At 48.9% G+C, this 21,087-nt stretch overlaps 1 protein-coding gene across 3 annotated transcripts in view; it reads left to right on the top strand.

Annotated features, from left to right (window-relative positions):
* Positions 1 to 1,439: 1,439 nt before the first annotated feature.
* The window catches only part of KLF5 (Kruppel like factor 5), a 38,634-nt gene continuing 18,986 nt past the window's right edge, over positions 1,440 to 21,087 (top strand). The window contains exons 1-3 of one of the 3 annotated variants that reach the window (XM_039369719.1): positions 1,440 to 1,826; positions 5,097 to 5,958; positions 7,078 to 7,137. In XM_039369719.1, the coding sequence (XP_039225653.1) occupies positions 1,638 to 1,826; positions 5,097 to 5,958; positions 7,078 to 7,137 (1,111 nt within the window). In that variant the 5' untranslated portion in view covers positions 1,440 to 1,637. Of the gene's footprint in view, positions 1,827 to 2,533; positions 2,992 to 4,305; positions 4,768 to 5,096; positions 5,959 to 7,077; positions 7,138 to 21,087 lie in introns of those variants that run through there. The other 2 variants (XM_039369720.1, XM_039369721.1) reach the window with 2 other exon arrangements.

The following is a 21,087-nucleotide window of genomic DNA, read 5'->3' as shown; positions in this document are numbered from 1 at the left end:
TCCTGCTCAGGCAGGAAACCCTATACCATTTCGGACAAATGGCTGTCCAGTCTCTTCTTAAAAACTTCCAGTGTTGGAGCATTCACCGCTTCTGGAGGGAGGTTGTTCTACTGGTTAATTGTTCTAACTGTCAGGAAGTTTCTCCTTAGTTGTAGGTTGCTTCTTTCCTTGATTAGTTTCTCCTTGATTAGTATTGATTGATGGTGAACTGTAACAGAATAACAATTCCTTTGGCAAAGCTACTCCCGCTTGGATCCGAGACTTCCCTGGAATGAAAAGCTAGCCTAGACGGAATACACGTTAATGCTCTTTAATGTGTAAGGGAGCTGCCATTATACACCCATTTTGGGCTTTTGAAATGCGCGAGTATGACTTTCGGCTCTGCGTTAACGTTTTTTGCATCGGTTAGCCGTTCCGTCCCGCCTTTGAGAAGCATTGCAGCAAAATAATCAAAACAATAAAGCAATGCAATCATATCGCATTAGATGCGGGCGGGCGGGCGCGGGCGCGGGCGGGGGGAGGGAAGGGAATAAATGCACCCGGTAAAACACCCGCTTGCTGGCTTCGCAGACTGCAAGGATGCAGACGTTGCTTGCTAAGAAGGCCACGAAACGCGGCTGGCTGGCTACATTCTGAAGGCTGGCTTGTGTTCCGTGTGTACCGATCATGCTAAAGCACTTCGCGGGCTCCCAACAGCTCCGGCAGAACGCAGAATTGCGGTGCCGGGACTCCGAACCGCCTCTGGGGGAGGGGGGGGGAGCCAGCAGCCTCCCCGGGCTTCCTTACGGCAGTTTTCAGCGGGCTCAACTCTACTTTGAGGACATCGGGCACCGTTTCTTTCGCTACGGCAAAATCAGGGCGCGAAGCCTCCGGGGAGCCCTCCGTGCCTGGGCCAGGCGCTTCCTCTCTGCCTCCCACAGGGCCTAAGGGGATCCCGCAGGCCAGCATCCCAGGCCGCCGCCTGCTCTCTCGCTTGGCACGGCTCCCGGGCCCCCAGAGCGCAGGAGGCGGCGGCAAGCCCAGCCCGAGGGACCCCAGCTAAGCGCTCGGGGGCTTCAGAGGCCCAAAGGCGGCCCGGGACGGAGGGCAAAGCGGAAGGCCAGCCGGCGGGAGCCAGCGATCTCTCCCGCAGCCTGGCAGCGCCCGCCTCTCCCCACCTCCACCCCCGGCCCGGCGGAAGGTGGGCCTCGGCGCTGCTGCCTCCCAGCGGCCCGCCCTGCCCGATCCCGTTTCTCCCAGCCGAGGGCGGCCCGGCAGCCGGAGAGGGCGGCCTGCTGGCCCGAAGGGAGGAGCCGCTGCCCAGCCACTGCGGGGGGGAGAGGGGGCTCGCCTGGCAAGAGGAGGCGCTCTCGGGCCCGCCAGACCCCCCCCCCACCACCAGTACGGGGCAGGGCGGCGTCGGGCGAGGCGGGGCGCCGGGCGGGCCGCCTTCTGGGTGGAGGCGCTGAAATAGAGGCGGGCGGGCACGCGCCCCGGATCCGCCAGGAGGGAGGGAGGTCTCGGCCAGGTAGAGGAGCCCGATGTGCGGCGGCAGCAGCAGCCAAGGCAGCAGCAGCAGCAGGAGGCGGAGGAGGCGGAGGGCGTGAGCCGCGCAGGGCGGGCCAGGCGCCTTCTTCCCGCAGAGCTGCCGCTGCCCGATGGCTACCCGGGTGTTGAGCATGAGCGCTCGCCTGGGGCCCGAGGAGCCCGTCTTCGCGCAGCTCAAGCCTGTGTTGGGCGGCCGGGAAGGGCCCATCTTCGCCCCGGCGGCTCCAGAAGAGCTCAAGCCGCCGGCCCCTCCGCAGCCGCCCGGCGCTGCCCGGATGCCCGGCGAGGAGATGGTGCAGGTGAGCGAAACGGCCGCGCGTGGGGACTGGCGGCAGCGGCGGCGGCGGCTCTGGGGACAGACTTCCCCGGGGCATGGGCAAAGGGCGGGTGGCGGCCCCGGCGGCTGGGCGGCTTGGGTGTGTCCTGGCCTCGGCCGAGCTCCGGCTGGTGTTGGGTGGGGCAGGCGGGCGGGCGAGCGGAAAGGAAAGTGAAGGAAAGGGCAGGGAAGGGAGAAAAGGAAAGAAGGAAAGGAAAGTGAAGGGAAGGAAAGGACAGGGAAGGGAAGGGAAGGGAAGGGAGAAAAGGAAAGAAGGAAAGGAAAGGGAAGGAAAGGACAGGGAAGGGAAGAGAAGGACAAGGAAGGGAAGGGAAGGGAGAAAAGGAAAGAAGGAAAGGAAAGGGAAGGAAAGGAAAGGACAGGGAAGGGAAGGGAAGGGAGAAAAGGAAAGAAGGAAAGGAAAAGCGCTGGCCCATCGGAGCGCCCCGGTCTCCCGCGGGTACACGGGGCTCGGTCCGCTTTCCAGGGGCCTGTCCCGATAAGGGCTCTGCGGGGGCCACACCCGCTTGGGCAACCTCTGGGCCGGCCGCTCTTCCCGAAGATAGCCGGACGGGGCTTTCCATCTGCCCCCCCACCCACCCCTCCCGCCCCAGGTCCCAGCCGCTTTCGGACCTGCTGGCATCTTTCCAGCGTGGCCGGGCTCCGCGGCTCCTCTTCCCGCACGTGGCCGTGCGCGCGGGGGAGCGGGCGGGCCGGCCGGCCGGGTTTCCCCTGGGCCCGGGCCCGGGTGCCTGCGCTGGCTTTCCCCGGCGCGCTGCCCCTCCCTTGCGGCGGGCGCGGGCGGGCGGGGAGAGCGGCAGCTGCCACCTTGTGCCCGGCCTGGCTAAGCCAGGCGGAGCGGCCCGCGCTCGCTCGCTCGCCCACGCAGTCATTTTAGACGGGCTCGGGCGGCTGCCCTTTTTGGAACAGCTGGCGAAGGCTAAAGTGGGAAAGCCGCCGAGCCGCCAGGGACGCCGGCTCCCACTCGGGGCGCCCGTGGGGAAAGCTTCCCTCGGCTTTTTTCCTGGAGTGGGCAACGGTGGTGGATGAAACCGGGTGGAAAAGTCGGTGGGTGCCTAACGCTGGGAAACGAAGACCAGTGCTGGCTTGCCCGCGGCTTTGGTTGGACACCCCCTGCCCCTATGAAGGTATAGGGAGGATCGGACTCAGGGAGGGGCCGGAGGCTTTTTTCTTCTCTCCCCCCCCCCAAAACCAAACAAACCCAACAACAACAGCTCCGCTGGTGTAAAGGAGAGCGGCGGAAAGTCCGCGGCTGGTCTCAGTTCGGACAGGCGGGCGAGCGAGCGAGCGAGCGAGCAGGTTGGGGCGGGGGGGGGGCGAAGCAGACTTGGGGAACCGCGAGGAAGCCGTTTTCTCAGCCCTGGGCCGGCTGTCATCCGGAGGGGATTGCGGGGGTTCCTTCCCGAGGGTAGAGGGCAGACATGGGAGGGGGGTCGTCCCGCGGCGCGCAATCCCTGCTTGGCTGGGCGCGGGTCGCCTGGCTGGCCTCGGAATCCCCTGGATCCGCGCAGGATCGTGGAAGGGGGTCTCCGAGAAGAGGAATCTTCCCCGGGGTCAACGAGTGAGAGAGGTGTGTGTGTGTGTGTGTGTGAGTGTGAGTGAGTGAGTGAGAGGGAGAGAGAGAGAGAGAGAGATGAGTGGGAATGTAGAGACCGCTGAAATCCACCATCTCAAGCCTCCAGGTCAGGTCAGGTCAGGTCAAGCTTTAGGATCGCTTCCACCCCTGCGCGTGCCCTCTCTGGAAGTTGACCCCAAGCCTGCAAGTCTGAGAGGGAAGGCTGCGGCCTGCGAAAGGGGCCTTCCAGTCCGTGCCGGTGGGTGGGAAACTCTCTCGGAGAGCCTTGCCCGGGGACCAGCCCTGGGGTAAAGGGAAAGCCTCCAGAAGATCTGGGGTGGGGGGTGTGCAGTGACGCCCGACCTAGGCACGGTCTTTAGTTCTCGCAAACCAAAAATGTTTAGAGACTCCTAAGTCTGTTGTTTCACAAGAGATTTTCACACCCTAGCTGCTTGCCTCCTGTCCTCTCCATGGGAAATTGTTGTGATCTTCTCTGTAAGACACCCCGCCCCCCTTTAAAAAGTTACACAAAAGTAGCCCTAACAATTTCCTATTTGATTTTTATTTCTTCTTTCCTTCTCAGCTATAAACCTTTTTTTTGGGGGGGGGAAGTGCGTTTGAATGTTAGTAACTCGGGTTGGTAGTTGGATGTTGGTTTGAATTCCAAGCTTTGAATTCTCCAATGGTGACCAAACATTTGCAACCAAATTGCCAAGCTCGGAACTCAAACCAACAACTCATAAAACTTTTTTGCCTGCCTGCCTGCCTGCCTGCCTGCCTGCCTGCCTGCCTGCCTGCCTACCTACCTACCTACCTACCTACCTACCTACCTACCTACCTACCTACCTACCTATCTATCTATCTATCTATCTATCTATCTATCTATCTATCTATCTATGAGGAGGGGGACAGCCTTAAGATGCCAAAGAATCCAAGCCAGCAGAGTGTCTGCATTCTTGGAAGCCTTGATTTAAAAAAAAAAAAAAAAAAAAAACTTTAGATGAAATGTAGTAAATGGCATGCGGTGCCTTTTCATAACTAAACGCTTTGCCACCCAGTTGTATCACTTGCTATAATTAGCCTTCCAAGATAGTGTATCCAATAGTTTAATTTTCGCTTTTGATTCTTCTACCAAACGGCTTTAAATAGTTATTCTTATATGCCTCTTCTCGAAGGTGTAGTCGGGTAGGAAGATGAAGCATGTGTCTGTCAACGCGAGGTCCTCCTCTCTCTACTTGCTTTTCTTAAAATAACTCAGTAAAAACTTTCTGTTTGGACTGGACGAAAGACCTGCTTTTTTGAGGAATGTTCTTGCAAACTTAACTCAAGACCTGAACAATTCCCGAAAGTGAGTCCTGCTGGTGAATTTGAATTTTAATCTCTGTTCCTGCTCAGGTTGCTATGTTCTCAAGTAGAGGCATCCAATTCAGGAATAGACTGGGGTTTCTTCGACTAGCCTCTGGGTGAATTTTCCCCCATTCTTTGCACTTCTGGATCATGAAGACTGTGTCCTAGATTAAATTTGAAGGTGGCTTTTCTGGGGTGATTTGTAAGAAATCTCATCCCGGGCTCGATTTTTGTAAAAATGTGTTGAGGTTCCTAACGATTCCAGGCGCTAAGCTTATCTCTTTCTCTTTCTCTTTGTTTCTCTTTTTGGCTGATTTCCTTCTTATCCAGACCCGATGCGAGATGGAGAAATATTTGACCCCCCAGCTTCCTCCCATGACTCCCCTCCCCGAGCACAAAAAGTACCGGCGGGACAGTGCCTCGGTGGTGGATCAGTTCTTCACCAACGGCGACGGGGTGCCTTACAGCGTCAACATGAACCTCTACCTGCCGGACCTGTCCCAGCTGAGGACGGGCCTCTTCAAGGCCCCCAGAGGCCCCGCTACCCACATCAAGACGGAGCCGGTCGGTGCCTTCAACCACCAGGGTGAGGCAGCTCCGGTGGCCCCCAACTCTGCCCAGGCGCTCCCCGAGTTTACGAGCATCTTCAGCCCCCACCAGGCGCCGGACGTGAACAGCCTCTTCATCAAGCAGGAGATGTCTGCCGTAGATCTGTGCCTCTCTGTGCCTCCGCCCCAGCAGGGCCAGCTGTACCAGCTCCTCAGCTCTCCTGATTTAGACCTGCCAAATGCAGCGGGCATGGACTCTCTGAGCAACGTCTCTCTGTCTTCCTCCATGACAGGCCTGAACACCCTCTCTCCAGCCATGTCCCAGACCCCCATGAAACCGTTCCACAGGGTTCCTCCTTGCACGTACGCTATGCCCAGCCAGTTTCTGCAGCAGCCAGCCACCTACTTCCCTCCTTCGCCCCCAAGTTCAGAGCCTGGTAGCCCCGACCGGCAGGTGGAAATGATGCAGAATTTAACCCCGCCTCCGTCTTACGCTGCCACCATCGCTTCCAAGTTGGCCATCCACAACCCAACCTTGACCGCCAGCCTCCCCATGAATTCGCCCGGCATCCCGACCGTCAGATATAATCGGAGGAGTAACCCCGACTTGGAGAAGAGACGGATTCATTACTGTGACTACCCTGGTAAGCTTGAGGAAGGGGAACAGAACAAATTCTCCGAGAAAACGGGCCTCTTAGTAGCTAGCTTTTCCTTCCAGAAACTCTTCCAGAGGTTTTCTTTCTTTTCTGCAACATGGCCGCTGATCTGTCCTCCTAGAGCAGTGGTTCTCAACCTTTCTAATGCCGCGACCCCATAATACAGTTCCCCATGTTGTGGTGACCCCCAACCACTTATACATCACCGGGTGCCAGGGGCGTGGCCAAAGAAAAGGGAGAAAAAATGGCGGACAGCCTTGTTTGGCGACCCCCGTGAAATGGTCATTCGACCCCAAATGGGGTCCCGACCCACAGGTTGAGAACCACTGTCCTAGAGCATTTTTCATGTTGTTTCTAAAAGAAGAGAACATTTAATAAAACAATGCACCTTAAGCATATGCAAGGTTTGAACGTAAAGGGAAGCCAACGTCATAAGCCAGCGTTCCACATCTCACATCTGAACATTCACATGAGCTTGTTGGCTGAGAATGATGGGAAGTGTAGTTCACTCACGGAATTGGAGAAGACTAACAGTCGTAGCGACTTGAAGTCGTAGCTACTTTTCTTCATGTTTTTTGAGCCCTGCTAGCAGCATTTTCCCTGATTTAACTAGAAATAGGTTGAAATAAAGGATGAATGCTTTCCCAGGTAGATAGCAGATTCTGTTAATAATAATAATAATATAAAGTTGGAAGGGACCTTGGAGGTCATCAAGTCCAACCCCCTGCTCAGGCAGGTAATCCTATACCGTTTTGTTATGTGTTAATAACTGATTTTGCTGTTGAACACATAGCTTGTAAGAGAAGTGGATAAAATGTGAGATGCGTAATTATGGGAACTAGAAGATTCTTGATTGATTAATTCTACTTGCAGTTTAGGATAGTAAATGTATTGAGTTGAAAATGTAGGTGTGGTTGATTGTGACTTGTGTGTATCACTAGCAACTCCCTTTTTGCTCTGGGCAAAAGCTAGACATTGGAATGAATTTCTTAAATATATTAGGGCCACCAATTAGAACTATCAGAAGCATTGCAGTTTTGGGGTGATTGTTTTCTAGACGTTAAATGCACTTGACCCTTAATGTCCCTTTCTGATTTTCTATCTTAGGTTGCACTAAAGTGTACACGAAATCTTCCCATTTAAAAGCACACCTGCGAACTCACACTGGTATGTGTTGTTGGTTTTTGTTTTTGTTTTGCTGGTTGTGATTTTACTATAAGTATAAATTAGCCATCCTGTTTTTCTCTGCTCTGCTTGAAAAGGTTTAACTTGATTTGCTCAAAACGGAAGAGTTATAAATCAGCCACGCCGGTTACTAAAATGAAGGACACCTTTAAAGCTTTAGAAAATAAAGAGGGTGAATTTGAACAGTGAATAAATACCCTCTTTGAAGCTGTATTACTTTCCTCCTCCACCCCAGCCTTTTCCAGCTGAATTATGCTGCCATTTAATGCATGCTGTCATTTTTTTTGATGGAATCTCTGTGCATCAAACCTTAGTTTAGCACCATTAAAACCATGATCGTGACACATGCTTGGGGTTACACTGCAAATCTCAACGGCCCTTATCCCCATTCATTTCATAAAATATATATTTCATAAAAAGTTGATTTCCTGCCCAACAGCCTGTTTTCTTCTGCCTTCTGCTCAACGGTAAGGCCTACATCAAATTAAATAAATGATAAACATTTGTTGAAGTTCCGTTCCACGATAAACTCGGCTTTCTTTCTCGAGCTGAATGAGCAGACTTAGCATGCGATAAACTTGATAAGTCTGGTCTGAGATTGCATGTACTGTCGGCCAGGTATCGTCGGCTGGAAACTTAGAGGCTGTCTCCTCGTGAGGATCCCTTATTTGGTGGAGGTTCATAAAGCCAGGCAGTGTGGCCAGTTGATTCTGCATATATGGGTTTTTTTATGGGTTATTGAGTCAGTCCGTAGGATAAAACACTTTTCAAAATAGATTGCCATTTGGTGGTTCTTTTGTGTGGAAAACAGCCTTGAAATATGAGGTCAGATCAACCAGGAGAAGCGTCTGTCAGCTAAACGATTCAGCACAGATTCGATAGAACAGCTAAAATCATCTAAAAGGCGTTAAAACCTTTGAGCAACAACCCTGAAATTTTGTTTCGGTGTAATTCTGATTGTCAGAACGGCTTGCTTGCTGCGGTTTATGAGATTTTGGGTGTGCAGTTGAAATGGCTCCCTTCACCCTCCTCGTTCAGAGCTGAATCTGGTTTTTAAATGGGGGGAAAAAAAAAGATTTGAGTCTGGCTTCATCTATGGAACAAGGGCCCGTATTCAACGTTTGCTCATTGCGGAATGACTGAAATATCTCCGGGCAAAAAGAGTTACTATGGAAATCAAGTTTTGATAAACGAAGCCCGTTCTTTCTCAAAAGAACCCAAGCAGAGAGAAAAGGTTAACAGCAACAGTCATAAAGCAAGTTTTCCTAATGGTTGGCAAAGGTTGCCGAGCCTCAATTCTCACCCGGGATGGGAAATTTTACTCATCTAGGCTTCCCTGTCTTTGCTGGGTAGTTTCAGGGGACGGCTGTTGAAAATTTGGGATTATTCATCCTCCGACAACTCAAAACTGCAGTGCCATCAGGTTCCTCAAGTTGAATAATCCCAAATATAAATTCAGGTTGAATAATCCTCAGGTATTTCCCCTGAGCCTAGACTTCTGGGGACACCCAGCGAAAGACAAAGCGGTCTTGTTGTTTTTTTGGCACCGTCTTACTTGCTTGGGCTTAGCATGGCTTGCAGCCGAGGCCAGTCTGAGTTCAACAAACCATAGTTTGTTTGTTTGTTTGTTTCTTTATTACAACGTATTGGCTGCCCACCACAGGGCAACTCTGGGCGTCTTACAATGTTTACGGTTCAAAATACCAAAGTCACCAATTTGTGTGGGCTGTTCATTCTGGTCTCACACGAGTTGTCCAAGAGAAATCTTTTTTCTTCTTCCCGTTATGCCCCAATGAACAACTTCCGCCAGTGTGGAAGGAGGTCTAAGAACGCCTCTCTCTGAAAAACAGAGCGAAGGTACCTCGGGCTTCTGTTTAACTTGCCTTATGCGAGGAGCAGCTGTACCTGAGCTGCTTTGCTCGCTGGAGGCTTCTAGAATTTGAGAAAGATTTTGCCCTTCCCTCCAGGGCAACAACAGGGCTGAAACTACAATCTTTGCCACCATGCCAGAATTACACCTGGGAAACTTATACGTCTCTCGTTTTTGCCCGACTCCAGATCCCCCCCCGTCCTGTGGTTTTGGGAACAGGAACAATTTCATAATAGGCATGCCCGGAACCAAAAGCTTCTACAAGTGTTTCCTTACCCGTGGTTACTATAAATATTTGGGTGCAAAATGTAGTAACGTTTTTCTAAACTTGAAAAGTTGTGTAATGCGCTCTAGAAAACCTTGTTTGAAGAGTTGGCTAAAAATAAAGAAAAGGGTTGGGTTGTTCGGGCAGCCTGGTAATAGACTAACTGTTGGAATGTTAAAATGCCTTATTTCACCCCACGATTTGTCTTAAATCGTGCATTAATTTTAAAAGAACAGGTAGTCCAGGGTTAGGCAACCTTGGCTCTTTTCTGAGAGCCAAGGTTGCCTACCCCTGAGATAGTCCTTGAGTTATGGCCATCGTAGGGATTGGAAAATTGGTTGTTAAGTGGTACCGCTATTACGTGAGGCATCGCGTAAATTTTTGCACCTGATTTTGCAGCCTTTTTTTGCGGTGGTTTTTGAACGAAACACCGCGGTCATTAAATAAGACATCTCATTGACATTTTCCATGCCAGACGATGGCTGGGAAAGTTGCAAATGATGATCGCTGGATGTTGCCACCGTCATAAACAGATGCCAGTTGCCAAACATCATGAGTAAGAGAACTTTGTGATGGTTGTCAATGCAAGGACCGGCTGTAAAAAAAAACTCCCCGGTGCCATCGTAACTTCAAAGGCTCACTAAACAAATAGTCATAATTCGAGGACTATCTGTAATCCGAAACAGAAATGTTCAATTCCAGAAGAAAGCTATGACTGAGCTGATACTTTGTGTAAAAAACTTATTTCGTTCAAGTCTGGCTTTTAAAAAGGAAGCCATAGTCTCTCTCTTCTTTTCTTTTCTTTTTTTTCACATTTAGTCCAATAAGCCAAACATTTTGATTTGCAAATTGTTCTGGCTCTTTAGACTCTACGCCCAAATCCACCTGCACTATAGGTTAGATATGTGTGAATCCTGCCTCATTTGCTTTATAGTTTTTGTCTTCAGGGTATGGTTGCAGCAACGATAATTTGCATAGTCCGGCTCTCACTGACCTGGGCTTTTGATGGCAATGATGGTTTTAATAAAGGAGAATATTTGTAGCTCCAGGTTGAAATAAAGGCTCCTGGATGTTCTCTGAGCTTGTTTTCTTGCAGACATTTCATTACCAAACTAGGTAACATCGTCAGCGTTAGTCCTAGTACTGATGATGATCTTATCTAGTTTGGATAATGAAACATCTGCAAGAAAAACAACCAATCTCGGAGAACACCAAGGACCCTTCCCCCCCCCCCAGTGATAACAATCTGTTTGCCCAAATGTACTGCCATTCCCAAGGCCCCCACGGCTGAAATTATCAATGGAGAATATCATGCACGAAAGGGTGTTTTGCAGGGGAGAAATCTGAGCTTGCAGAATAAAGCTTGGTTTAACCGATTCTACCAAATGCCAATTTGTCTGGCATACTTGCTTGGCTTAACTCATTTTTTTTTTTTTCTTTCTTTCTTTCTTAAACAGGGTTCTTAATGAACCCTGCAACTTGAAAGCTTCAATAAATGTAGGTCATGAAACACAGGTTATTAACGTTTTGTGTGATACTCTTTCCAATCTCCCCGAGGGCTTTCGCAAACTTGTTCAGCCGGCTCAACCTGTTCTGTAGTATCTGTGGAGGTCCATGGGTAGTTCTCGGTCTTCCGAACAATTCCTCTTAAACCTACTGTTATCCGCCCTTCTTGGCAATCTGTCATTTGGGTTCTTTTTTTTTTTTTTTAAAGAAAAAAAAAAAAAGAATTAAGTCCGCAGCCGCGACTGAAGACGTGTTTGGAAGTTGAAATGGAAAGTGTGCTGCCTTCTTTGTATTCGAAATCCTGGCCGCTCTCATGGTATTTATTTAGGAACCTGTCTCCACCTGAATAGCATTCAGGGACTTTAATGGCATTCCTTTGCGTGAAGAAAGGCTGACTGGGCCCGAGCGGTGGGGTGGAGTTGGGGAGCAGGCGGGCAAAGCAAGGGGGGCTGCAGAACCTGGGGACCTGGCAGGCTGGCACCTTGCTTGGCTGGGGTGGTGGTGGCAAAGATGGGCTTTGAGATGGCAGCCTTCTGCGTCAAGGCAGCAGGACTGCAGATGTCAGCAGCTAGTTTCTGTTTCTGCTCCTCAAAGATTTAAGCTCCTGGGTATAGCAGCTAGTGCCTTATCTTCAGCCTGTGAAAAGCATTAATAATAATAATAATAATAATAATAATAATAATAATAATAGTAGTAGTAGTAGTAGTAGTAGTAGTAGTGGGAACAGGTGGGATCATAAAATAGAGAAAGTCGTAGAAAATGATAAAGTTAAACTGCTCTGGGACTTCAGAATTTAAACAGACAAGCACCTGCAACCTAACACCCCGGACTTAATAATTGCCAATAAGAAAGACACAAAAGTCTGGATAGTGGACGTGGTAATACCTGGAGAGAGCCTAATAGACGAGAAAGAACTGGAGAAGATAACAAAATACAAAGACCTATATATAGAAATAGAAAGACCGTGGCAAAGGTAAGCAAGGGTAGTACCAATAGTAATAGGCGCCTTGCGTGCAATCCCAAAACAACTGGAGCACCACTTGAACACTATCGGCATGGACAAATTCACCATTAGTCAATTGCAAAAGGCGGCCTTATTAGGAACTGCTTCCATCCTGCGACGATATCTGTAATACCATCAAACATCCACATCTGCCTATCCCAGGTCCTTGGTAAGGACAAAAATGCCAAATCTAGTCTGAACATCTGGCTGACTGTGCGATTATTCTTAATAATAATAATAATAATAATAATAATAAAAAGTTGGAAGGCCTATTTCAACCAATCAGAATAGAGCTGGAAGGGATCTTGGAGGCCATCTAGTCCAACCCCCTGCTCAGGCAGGAAACCCTATACTATTTCAGACAAATGGCTGTTCAATCTCTTCTTAAAAACTTCCAGTGTTGGAGCATTCACCGCTTCTGGAGGCAGGTTGTTCCACTGATTAATTGTTCTAACTGTCAGGAAGTTTCTCCTTAGTTCTAGGTTGCTTCTCTCTTTGTCTCTTTGCTTCTTGTCCTGCCTTCAGGTGCTTTGGAGAATAGCTTGACTCCCTCTTCTTTGGGGCAGCCCCTGAGATATTAAAACACTGTTATCATGTCACACCTTGTCCCTCTTTTCGTTATTAGACATACCCAATTCCAGCAACTGTTCCTTGTATGTTTTAGCCTCCAGTCCCCTGACGTAACTTCACTCCGATTCTTCGTCCCTCTAGGAGAAGGGATTACATCTCCCCTCATCCTTAGCCAGCAGATTTATGGTGGCTGGAGGGTGATGGGCATCCGTCAGCATCCCTGATAAAGGGCTCCAGACTGGGAAGGGCTGAGTAAGAAACTTGGTTTTTGGAATCCGGTCCCCAGAGAAAGAAGTTGAATTTTGGCAGCATCTTGAGTGGGGCTGTCTGGGAACTATGGTGTGTTTCTAAAATGTGTTTCCAATGGAACAAACACATTTTCTTACCCAAAAACTGGTCTCTTTACCTAAGGCAGTGGTGGCGAACCTATGGCACGCGTGCCAGAGGTGGCACTCAGGGCCCTCTCTGTGGGCACATGCACCATGCCCCGGAGATGGCAACCGTCCCTCTTCAACCAGCTGCCCACTAACTGGCTGAGGTCCCACATGGCCAGATGCATCCCAGCACCCAGCGCTCGCTGGCCTCTGTGTGCAGGGGCTTATGGTGTCAGGCAGCAGCTGCCCCGGCCCCTGCCTCACCTTTCCCTGTGACAATGGCACCCCCGCCCTGCGTTGCCTTGCCTCGCCTCACCCCCGCAGGACGAGCCCCCTGCCCATCGCCCCACCTGCCAGAGACCCCCTGGATCTCCCCCAACCTTGCCCGGCCCCCACAGACGTCCCTCCCCACGAGCAACATCGAGGTGATCACACCCACATTGGCCACACCCACCCAATCTGCCATGACCACCACAGCCACTGCCATCCAGTGGGCCACGCCCACCTGACACCTGGTGATAAATAAGTGGGTTTTGGGTTGCAGCTTGGGCACTCAATCTCTAAAAGTTTCGCCATCACTGACCAAAGAGCTATGGCTTCACCCTGGCTCAGAGCTAGCAGGTCATGGCCAGATGCAGAAGTGACCCAGAGTTGTGGTTTGTTTAATCCTGGTTTGAAGTCAGACTTCCTTGAATCCCTTACAAGCTAAGATAAAGCCTAGGAGCTCTTCGCGTGCCATGTAAGCCAGCCATTGTGCAACTTTTGCGTGACTCTTAGGCTTGAAGCTTTAAATAAAAACCCCACTGAGACCCACAAGATAAGAATGCAAAGGGTCAGGTGCTCCATTCTCTCCTTGCAAGCAATAGCCTTTTGTTAAGAGCCGTGAACTGCTAAAGAAGGTCAGTTGGAAAGAGAATAGAAATTGAATCTGAAATTGTTATTATTTTGGTCGGTCGCACCGTCAGCCAGATGCTTAGAGATTGGATTGGGCCGTTTTTATCCGCTTATTTAAGTTCTTATTATTATTATTTTAAATCTCTCTGCCACCCAATTCCCAGCAAAAGGGAAAGAGGGGAAAGCTTATTGTGTGTTGTGCTGTGCTCCCCACACTTGCCAGGGCTTTGGAGTGCTGCTTTTTTAACCTGCCTGCCTAAGTTATGGGACACACTGCTCCCCACCCCACCAATGCAATTTTTTTTTTTTTTTTAAAAAAACTAGGTTGGAACCTTGGTCCAGACAAGTTGACAGTTAAGCCCACAATCACCGTTAGCTGGTTTATTACACTGAAACAAGTCACTTCATGGCTTAATGGCAGTCTGGATGATACATTAGCCTTTCCGAACATCTTATCCTCACTTTTGAAATAGGCTGTCTTTTTTTAAAGCATTTTAAAGTGCCCATGTGAAGCAACTAAGGTTAGGAAGTGCCTGCTTTACATGAAATGAATTTCTTCATTTCTTGCGGGATCCAAGCTGGGTTGGTCACCAGGACCAGAAGTTTAGTCTTCTGCTGGTGCCCATCCTCAGGGAAGAAGTTCTGGTCTTGGTGACTGACCCATCTTGACTCCTGCAACATTATCCTGGGACATGTATATTTGCCTTCATTCTTCATTTCTTCTCCCATTTCTTTCTCCTCCCAAATTCTTGTCTGATGTTCTGGATCAGGGACTGGTTTTCCCTCCCAGAGTCTTTGACCATATGCTTGGCCATTAATAGTTGCCCATTTGAAGCCAGAAGCTCTTCTGGTGTCTCTTGGTGGACATCAGTTGGGAAACTGAAGCCTTGAGTACTTCCAAGAGATGTACTGGCTGAGGAATTCTGGGAGTTGAAGTCCATGAGTCATAAAAGGGCTGAGTTTGAAGACCCCTAATATAAAGTGTCTCTGATTCATGCACCAGTGTTGATTTTCTTGGAGGTGGCTAGCACCCTTTCAAGAAAACCGTAGTGGATCTTGAGCAGAAACAATGTGGTCAAGATCATAGTTTATTAGCTTGATTTTAAAACCGATCCAAGATCTTAAGACAGGTCCACTTTTTTTTCCCCTCTTGGTCCTCAGAGATTGAACCGCCAAGGTTTCAGGGGCTACCAAGTTAAGCAACAAGTTAAACCTGGTTAATTTTTAATCCACGTTTGTGGGCTTTAAAAGCCTTATATATATTTCCTTCAATTGCTAAGTAGCTTTGTTGAAGTGAGATGATTGCAAGAGATTTTTATGAGTAAGATGCTTGAATTCATGAGCTAAATGCAAGGGTGAATTTAAATACTGTCCAGTGTTGGTGGGCTGGTTTTGAAATCTGGGTCCTTCTGTTTTCTTTGATAATGCTTGACGAATGTTAGCCTTTCTGCTCTTAGTCATCTCTGGGATGTCCCGTGTTCAAAGGAGTTGCAGATGAATTAGTTTGGACCTGGTTGCAAACCCATTCCTCCTTGTTTGTTATCAATTCTTTCCTTGCCCTGAGATGTATTTCCAGACCCCTGCAAAGAAGGGGGCAGCCAGATCCACTGAGCTATGAGGGAAAGTCCCAACACCTGATTGAAAATCTTAAGATCTAACAGGTCTTCCATAAAAGTTGGAAGTGACTTGCTGGAAGTTATTTCTGGAAGCATACAAAGAAGGAAAAAGAAGAAGAATGAGGCCCACCTGGTAGTTTTCTGACACTCTGGTGCTCCTGTGCAATTAAGTAAAAGAGGCATATATTTGGAAAGAGAGCTAAAGAACATAAAAAACTTTATCCCAGCAGTAGCCACTCTACAGAGTGGTCAGCACAAATATGTGTGTGGATAAGCCGTCTCTTATTTTTCAGACCAAAGTGGTAACGCACATGTATCTCACCCATTTTTAATCCAGAATAAGCAATCCTCAAGAAATAATATTTAATCTTAAAAAGGTTGTTATCACTGGAAGGGGAGACAACTTTCTTCTGGTTTTCCTGAGCTGCAAATAAATACCTGCGGAGAGCAGTTGGATGCATTTTAAAGACACTGTCTTGCAGTGTGTCGGTCAACCCTCACTTCTCCGGCAGTTCCAGGCTTGACTTGTGTGCATATTGTGAAGAAGATTTGGGGTTGTCTGTCCTGTCAGTTTTGGCTGATTACATTTGTTGGACAGAATTCTTTTTTGATCTGAGGCAGGATGGACATAGCTCAGACATGTCAAAACACAAGGCCCGGGGGCCGGATGCAGCCCACAAAGTGGTTTCATGTGGCCCGCGAAGCCATCCTGGAAACAGTGAGGGAACGGCCCCCACTGCCCCTGGCCCAGGCCAGCTGGGAGCCAATGTACAATTTTGTGATGGCCATCTTGGTACTTGCCCCGGTCCCACCCCCTTCTGACAGAGACCCTCAGATCTGTCCCACTCCTGCCCAGGCCCCCACAGGCACCCTTGAAGCAAATGATGTAGAACTGGCCATGCCTACCCAGTAAGCCACACCCACTCCATCCACACCCACCCAGTAGGCTGCACCCATGTTGGCCACACCCACCCGGCCCCCCAAGGGCAACCACAGTGCTGATGTGGCCCTCAGTGAAATTGAGTTTGACACCCCTGACATAGCTCATGAAAGGGCACTGGATAGCACACAAAAGATTAACGCAAAATGAAGTCTCACCCGCTTGGGTAACTCTGAAGTTTCCTTGGCTTGCACCCGGGGTCAACCTGTTCTGATCTTGAGCAGAAAATCAGACCCTTTCAGGGATGAGAGATCCCAGCCTGTAAATGCTTTCTAGAAGGAAGGACTCACTGGAGAAGAGCCTAATGCTGGGAAAGATTGAGGGCAACAGAAGAAGGGGATGACAGAGAATGAGATGGCTGGATGGAGTCACTGAAGCAGTAGGAGTGAGCTTAAATGGACTCCAGAAGGTGGTAGAGGTCAGGAAGGCCTGTAGGAACGTTGTCCATGGGGTCGTGATGGGTCGGAAACGACTTCACAACTAACAACGAAGGAGCACAGTGGTTAGAGTGGTTGGAATGCTGGATAGGAGGATAACAAGCCCATGTTCGAGATCCGGGAGCTGCTGTGGGGTGGGGTTGAGTTCTCATTCCTCACTCCAGCTCCTGCTGGGGACATGAAAGGAGCCCCCTCCAGGCATCCCCAGGGCAATGGTGGTGCCACCCACTAATCCTTTCAACCCGGAAGTGCCTCGGTGCTTCTGGCACAAGTGCAAAAATTCTTCCTTTCCTTTACACCCATATGTGCAGGGCTGGATGTTTGTTATGCCCGTAACTGTGCATATGTATCGTTACTTATGTCAAAATTTGGATCCTCTATCTCCATCTCTGAGAGGTTGGAAACTAATAGTAATCCGGTATCTGAGGGGCTGCCACAAGGCAGAGGGGGCCATGTTGCTCACCAAAGCACCAGAGGGAAGGACGAGAAACAATGGTTGGAAACTGATCAAAGAGAGAAGCAACCTGGAATTAAGGAGAAACTTCCTGACAGTGAGGACAATTAAGCAGTGGAACAGCTTGCCTCCAGAAATCGTGGGGGCTCCATCACTGGAGGTTTTTAAGAAGAGACTGGACAGTCACTTGTCTGAAATGGTAGATGGTTTCCTGCTTGAGCAGGGGGCTGGACTAGAAGACCTCCAAGGTCCCTTCCAGCTCTATTATATTCTAAGTTTTTTAAGTAATCAAGGAGAGAAGCAACCTGGAATTAAGGAGAAATTTGCTAACAGTGAGGACAATTAACTAGTGGAACAGCTTGCCTTCAGGCATTGTGGGCGCTCCATCACTGGAGGTTTTAAAGAAGAGATTGGACAGTCACTTGTCTGAAATGGTAGATGGTTTCCTGCTTCAGCAGGGGGCTGGACTAGAAGACCTCCAAGGTCCCTTCCAGCTCTATTCTGATTGGTTGAAATAGGCTCTTGAGTGCCTTGCAAAGGATCGGGAAGCGTAGCCAATCCTTTTCTGTCTTGGGGATGAAATGGCTGCCAAGGATTCAGTAGTTAACCATTGCTGTTGTTGGCTTTATGTAGAGTCAATCGTGCCAGCTCTGAAACATTTTTCAGTTCTTACAACTGACAAAATTTTGTTTTTTAATTAAGTGCCCAATATATCTCCTGGAAGAATGTCACTTGCTGCCCCAAAGGGAATTGAAGCTTCAGTTCGAGATATTTGATGTCTGATAAGGAAGATGACTCTTAGCTGTAAACAGAGCCCCTTCTGACAGATGCTGGTGTGCTTACATCTGGCTCTGGTGTGCAACTCGCCTTTTCCAAGGTTTGCTTACTTTGGCAATGGGAAACTTTATTTTATGAGCTTTTGTTTGAAAACAAGTGTTCCTTTGAGTCGTTACATGGCAGGCAACGATGTAGTGATACAAAACAACTCAGATCCAAATGTTGTCAGTTTCAGCCAAAGGGTATTAAACCATCAGTGGGTCTTTAAATTTCAACACCTTTTGCCAGATTCAAGCTTGGTTAAAGTTAAGAAGTGAAAAAGGCAGTCAGGATGCTATGGCTGTACCAAAGATGGCATTTCAGACACAAGAGTAGATTAATGTTGGCCTGGCTTGGCTTGCATATCTTTGTTAGACAAAGAAATGAAAAAGAAACATGATAGATTTTACAGGCTGAACTGAGTGTTATTTTGTAGTCTCTTGGCTGGACTGTATGCAATATTCCTCTGAAATTAGACAGAATAATAATAATAATAATAACAATAATATTACTAGTAATAATAATAATAATAATAATAATAATAATAATAATAATAATAGTAGTAGTAGTAGTAGTAGTGGTAATAATAAAGGTGGAAGGGACCTTGGTCATCCAGTCCAACCCCCTGCTCAGGCAGGAAACCCTGTACCATTTTGGACAAATGGCTGTCCAGTCTCTTCTTAAAAACTTCCAGTGTTGGAGCATTCACCGCTTCTGGAGGCAGGTTGTTCCACTGGTTAATTTTTCTAACTGTCAGGAAGTTTCTCCTTAGTTCTAGGTTGCTTCTCTCCTTGATTAGTTTCCACCCGTTGCTTCTTGTCCTGCCTTCAGGTGCTTTGGAAAATAGCTTAATTCCCTCTTCTTTATGGCAGCCCCTGAGATATTGGAACACGGCTATCATGTCCCCCCTTGTCCTTCTCTTCGTTAAACTAGACATACCCAATTCCAGCAACCGTTCCTTATATGTTTTAGCCTCCAGTCCCCTAATCATCTTTGTTGCTCTTCTCTGTACTCTTTCTAGAGTCTCGACATCTTTTTTACATCGTGGTGACCAAAACTGGATGCAGTATTCCAAGTGTGGCCTTAGACTTAAAGCATGATTTGATTAAGGACCCCCCCCCACATGGCTAATGATGCCTCCCAAATGACTGCTGTTATCACTTTGTGAGTGATGTTGTGGACCTGCTGTGTCAGTTAAATGTGTTTTTTGATTGCAGCCTGCAGTCCACCGCTCAGCCTTAGCACTAAGTACCTATAGCCAGTGCTTTTTTTGTAAAAAAAAAAAAAAGTGCCAGAACTCACACACGTCATACAACCCGCCTTGCCTACCCTACAAGGTTCCATCCAAAAAAGGTGCCGGAACTCCGTTCTGGGCGTTCTATGACAAAAAAAGCCCTGCCTATAGCATAGGTATCAAACTCGCCAAGTCACATGACATGTTGTGACGCATCGCGGCATTTTTTGCGTTGGGCGCGGTCTTCGTATGATGCAACCAGCCCGCGGGCTGGCAGTTTGACACCCCTGGTCTGTCGAGATTCTCAATCATCCAGCTCCTGCTTGTCCGAAAGCTGCTTTTTTTTTTTTTAAAGTCAACTGGATTTTCTTGGGTTTTTTTTTTTTTTCCCTTTGAAAATGTTTCGCTTCTCATCCAAGAGAATCGAAGGAGCTCCTTGGAGGAGAAGCGAAATATTTTCAAAGAAAGACAACAGCAACAAGAAAGTCCAGTTGCCTTTTAGAAAAGCACCCTGGGGACACAGCGTCAGCACAGAATCACGGTTGTTAAATCTGTTCACCCTCTGTGCGCCCCGTAGCAGCCCACAACTCTAAAAGGAATCCAGGGGTAGGAGGGCCATCTTTAGAATCTGAAGTCCCAAAATGGTCCGTGGTGGAACCGTTTCCCAAATAGAAGGAAACCCCCCCCTCTCTATTCTGAGCTTGTAACCATTTCCCAAATAGATGAAAACCTCTGTCTCTATTCTGAGCTTGTAACAGGCAGGGCAGATGGTGTGGGTTTCTGACAGATCCCTTTAAAAAGAAAACCCAAAAAACAAACAGAAACAGACGGTCTCTTTTGCCTTGGCTTGTTTGGGGAAAGAGATGAGTCTCCTATGGCACTTCCTGGGATTGGCTGCTGCTATCAGCAGGACTTCTCCAGGAATCATGGATGGTCCAAGTGCTAAATGCAGCAGGAAATGACTTTTCATTGGCTTGTAGGATCCGAGGCCTGCACCGCGGGAACTGAGAGTCCTGCTCCACCAAGATCTCTGAGGACCTCCTTTTCACGTCCTGGAAGTCCTGAGGACTTCCTGTCACGTCCTGGAGCAGTGGTTCTCAACCTGTGGGTCGGGACCCCATTTGGGGTCGAACGACCATTTCACGGGGGTCGCCACACAATGCAGTCCGCCATTTTTCCCCCCTTTTCCTTAGCTGTGCTACTCCCTTTTATTCTATTGGCTTTTGAAAGCCAATAGGATAGACTCTCTTGAATAGAGTCTAATTCTATTGGCTTTCAAAAGCCCATAGGAATTGTCCAGGCTGTCTCTGCCCTGCTGAGCCCGCCAAAAGTCCCATTCTGCAAATGGTGCTGCACCAGTTGAGTAGTCCTCGACTTACGACCGGTTGAGTAGTCCTCGACTTACGACCGGTTGGGGGGGGTCGCGGCATTAAAAAGGTTGAGAACCACTGTCCTGGAGGTTTTGAGGACTCCTCTCATGTCCTGGAGCCATGGTGGCTCAGTGGTTAAAGGGTAGTATTTGCAGGCAAAATTCTGCCCACAGTCTGGAGTTCCATCCTGATGGGGCTCAAGGTTGACTCAGCCTTCCGTCCTTCGGTAACATGAAGACCCAGATTGTGGGGGGCAATGCGAAAATAATACTTCTACATTGTAAGCCACCCAGAGGGTGCTGTAAAGCAGGGGTCCCCAACTTTTTCAACTTTAAGACTTGTGGACTTCAACTCCCAGAATTCCCCAGCCAGCCATGCTGGCTGGGGAATTCTGGGAGTTGAAGTCCACAAGTCTTTAAGTTGCCAAGGTTGGGGACCCCTGCTGTAAAGTGTTGTGGGGGGACAGTATATAAGCCTAAATGCTATTGCTGTTGCTATGCTTTGCACCCCGGACGTGCGCTGCCCCTCGTAGTCTCATTCCTAGCCCTTCCAGCGGAGAGGAGGAAGTGGCAATAAGCTCCCT

The sequence above is a fragment of the Crotalus tigris genome, unplaced genomic scaffold (assembly GCF_016545835.1).
Source record: "Crotalus tigris isolate CLP2741 ecotype Arizona unplaced genomic scaffold, ASM1654583v1 scf7180000021207.738513, whole genome shotgun sequence".
Taxonomy (NCBI): Eukaryota; Metazoa; Chordata; class Lepidosauria; order Squamata; family Viperidae; genus Crotalus; species Crotalus tigris.
Note: the sequence above shows the minus strand (reverse complement) of the source record. Positions and strands in the feature narration are given on the sequence as shown.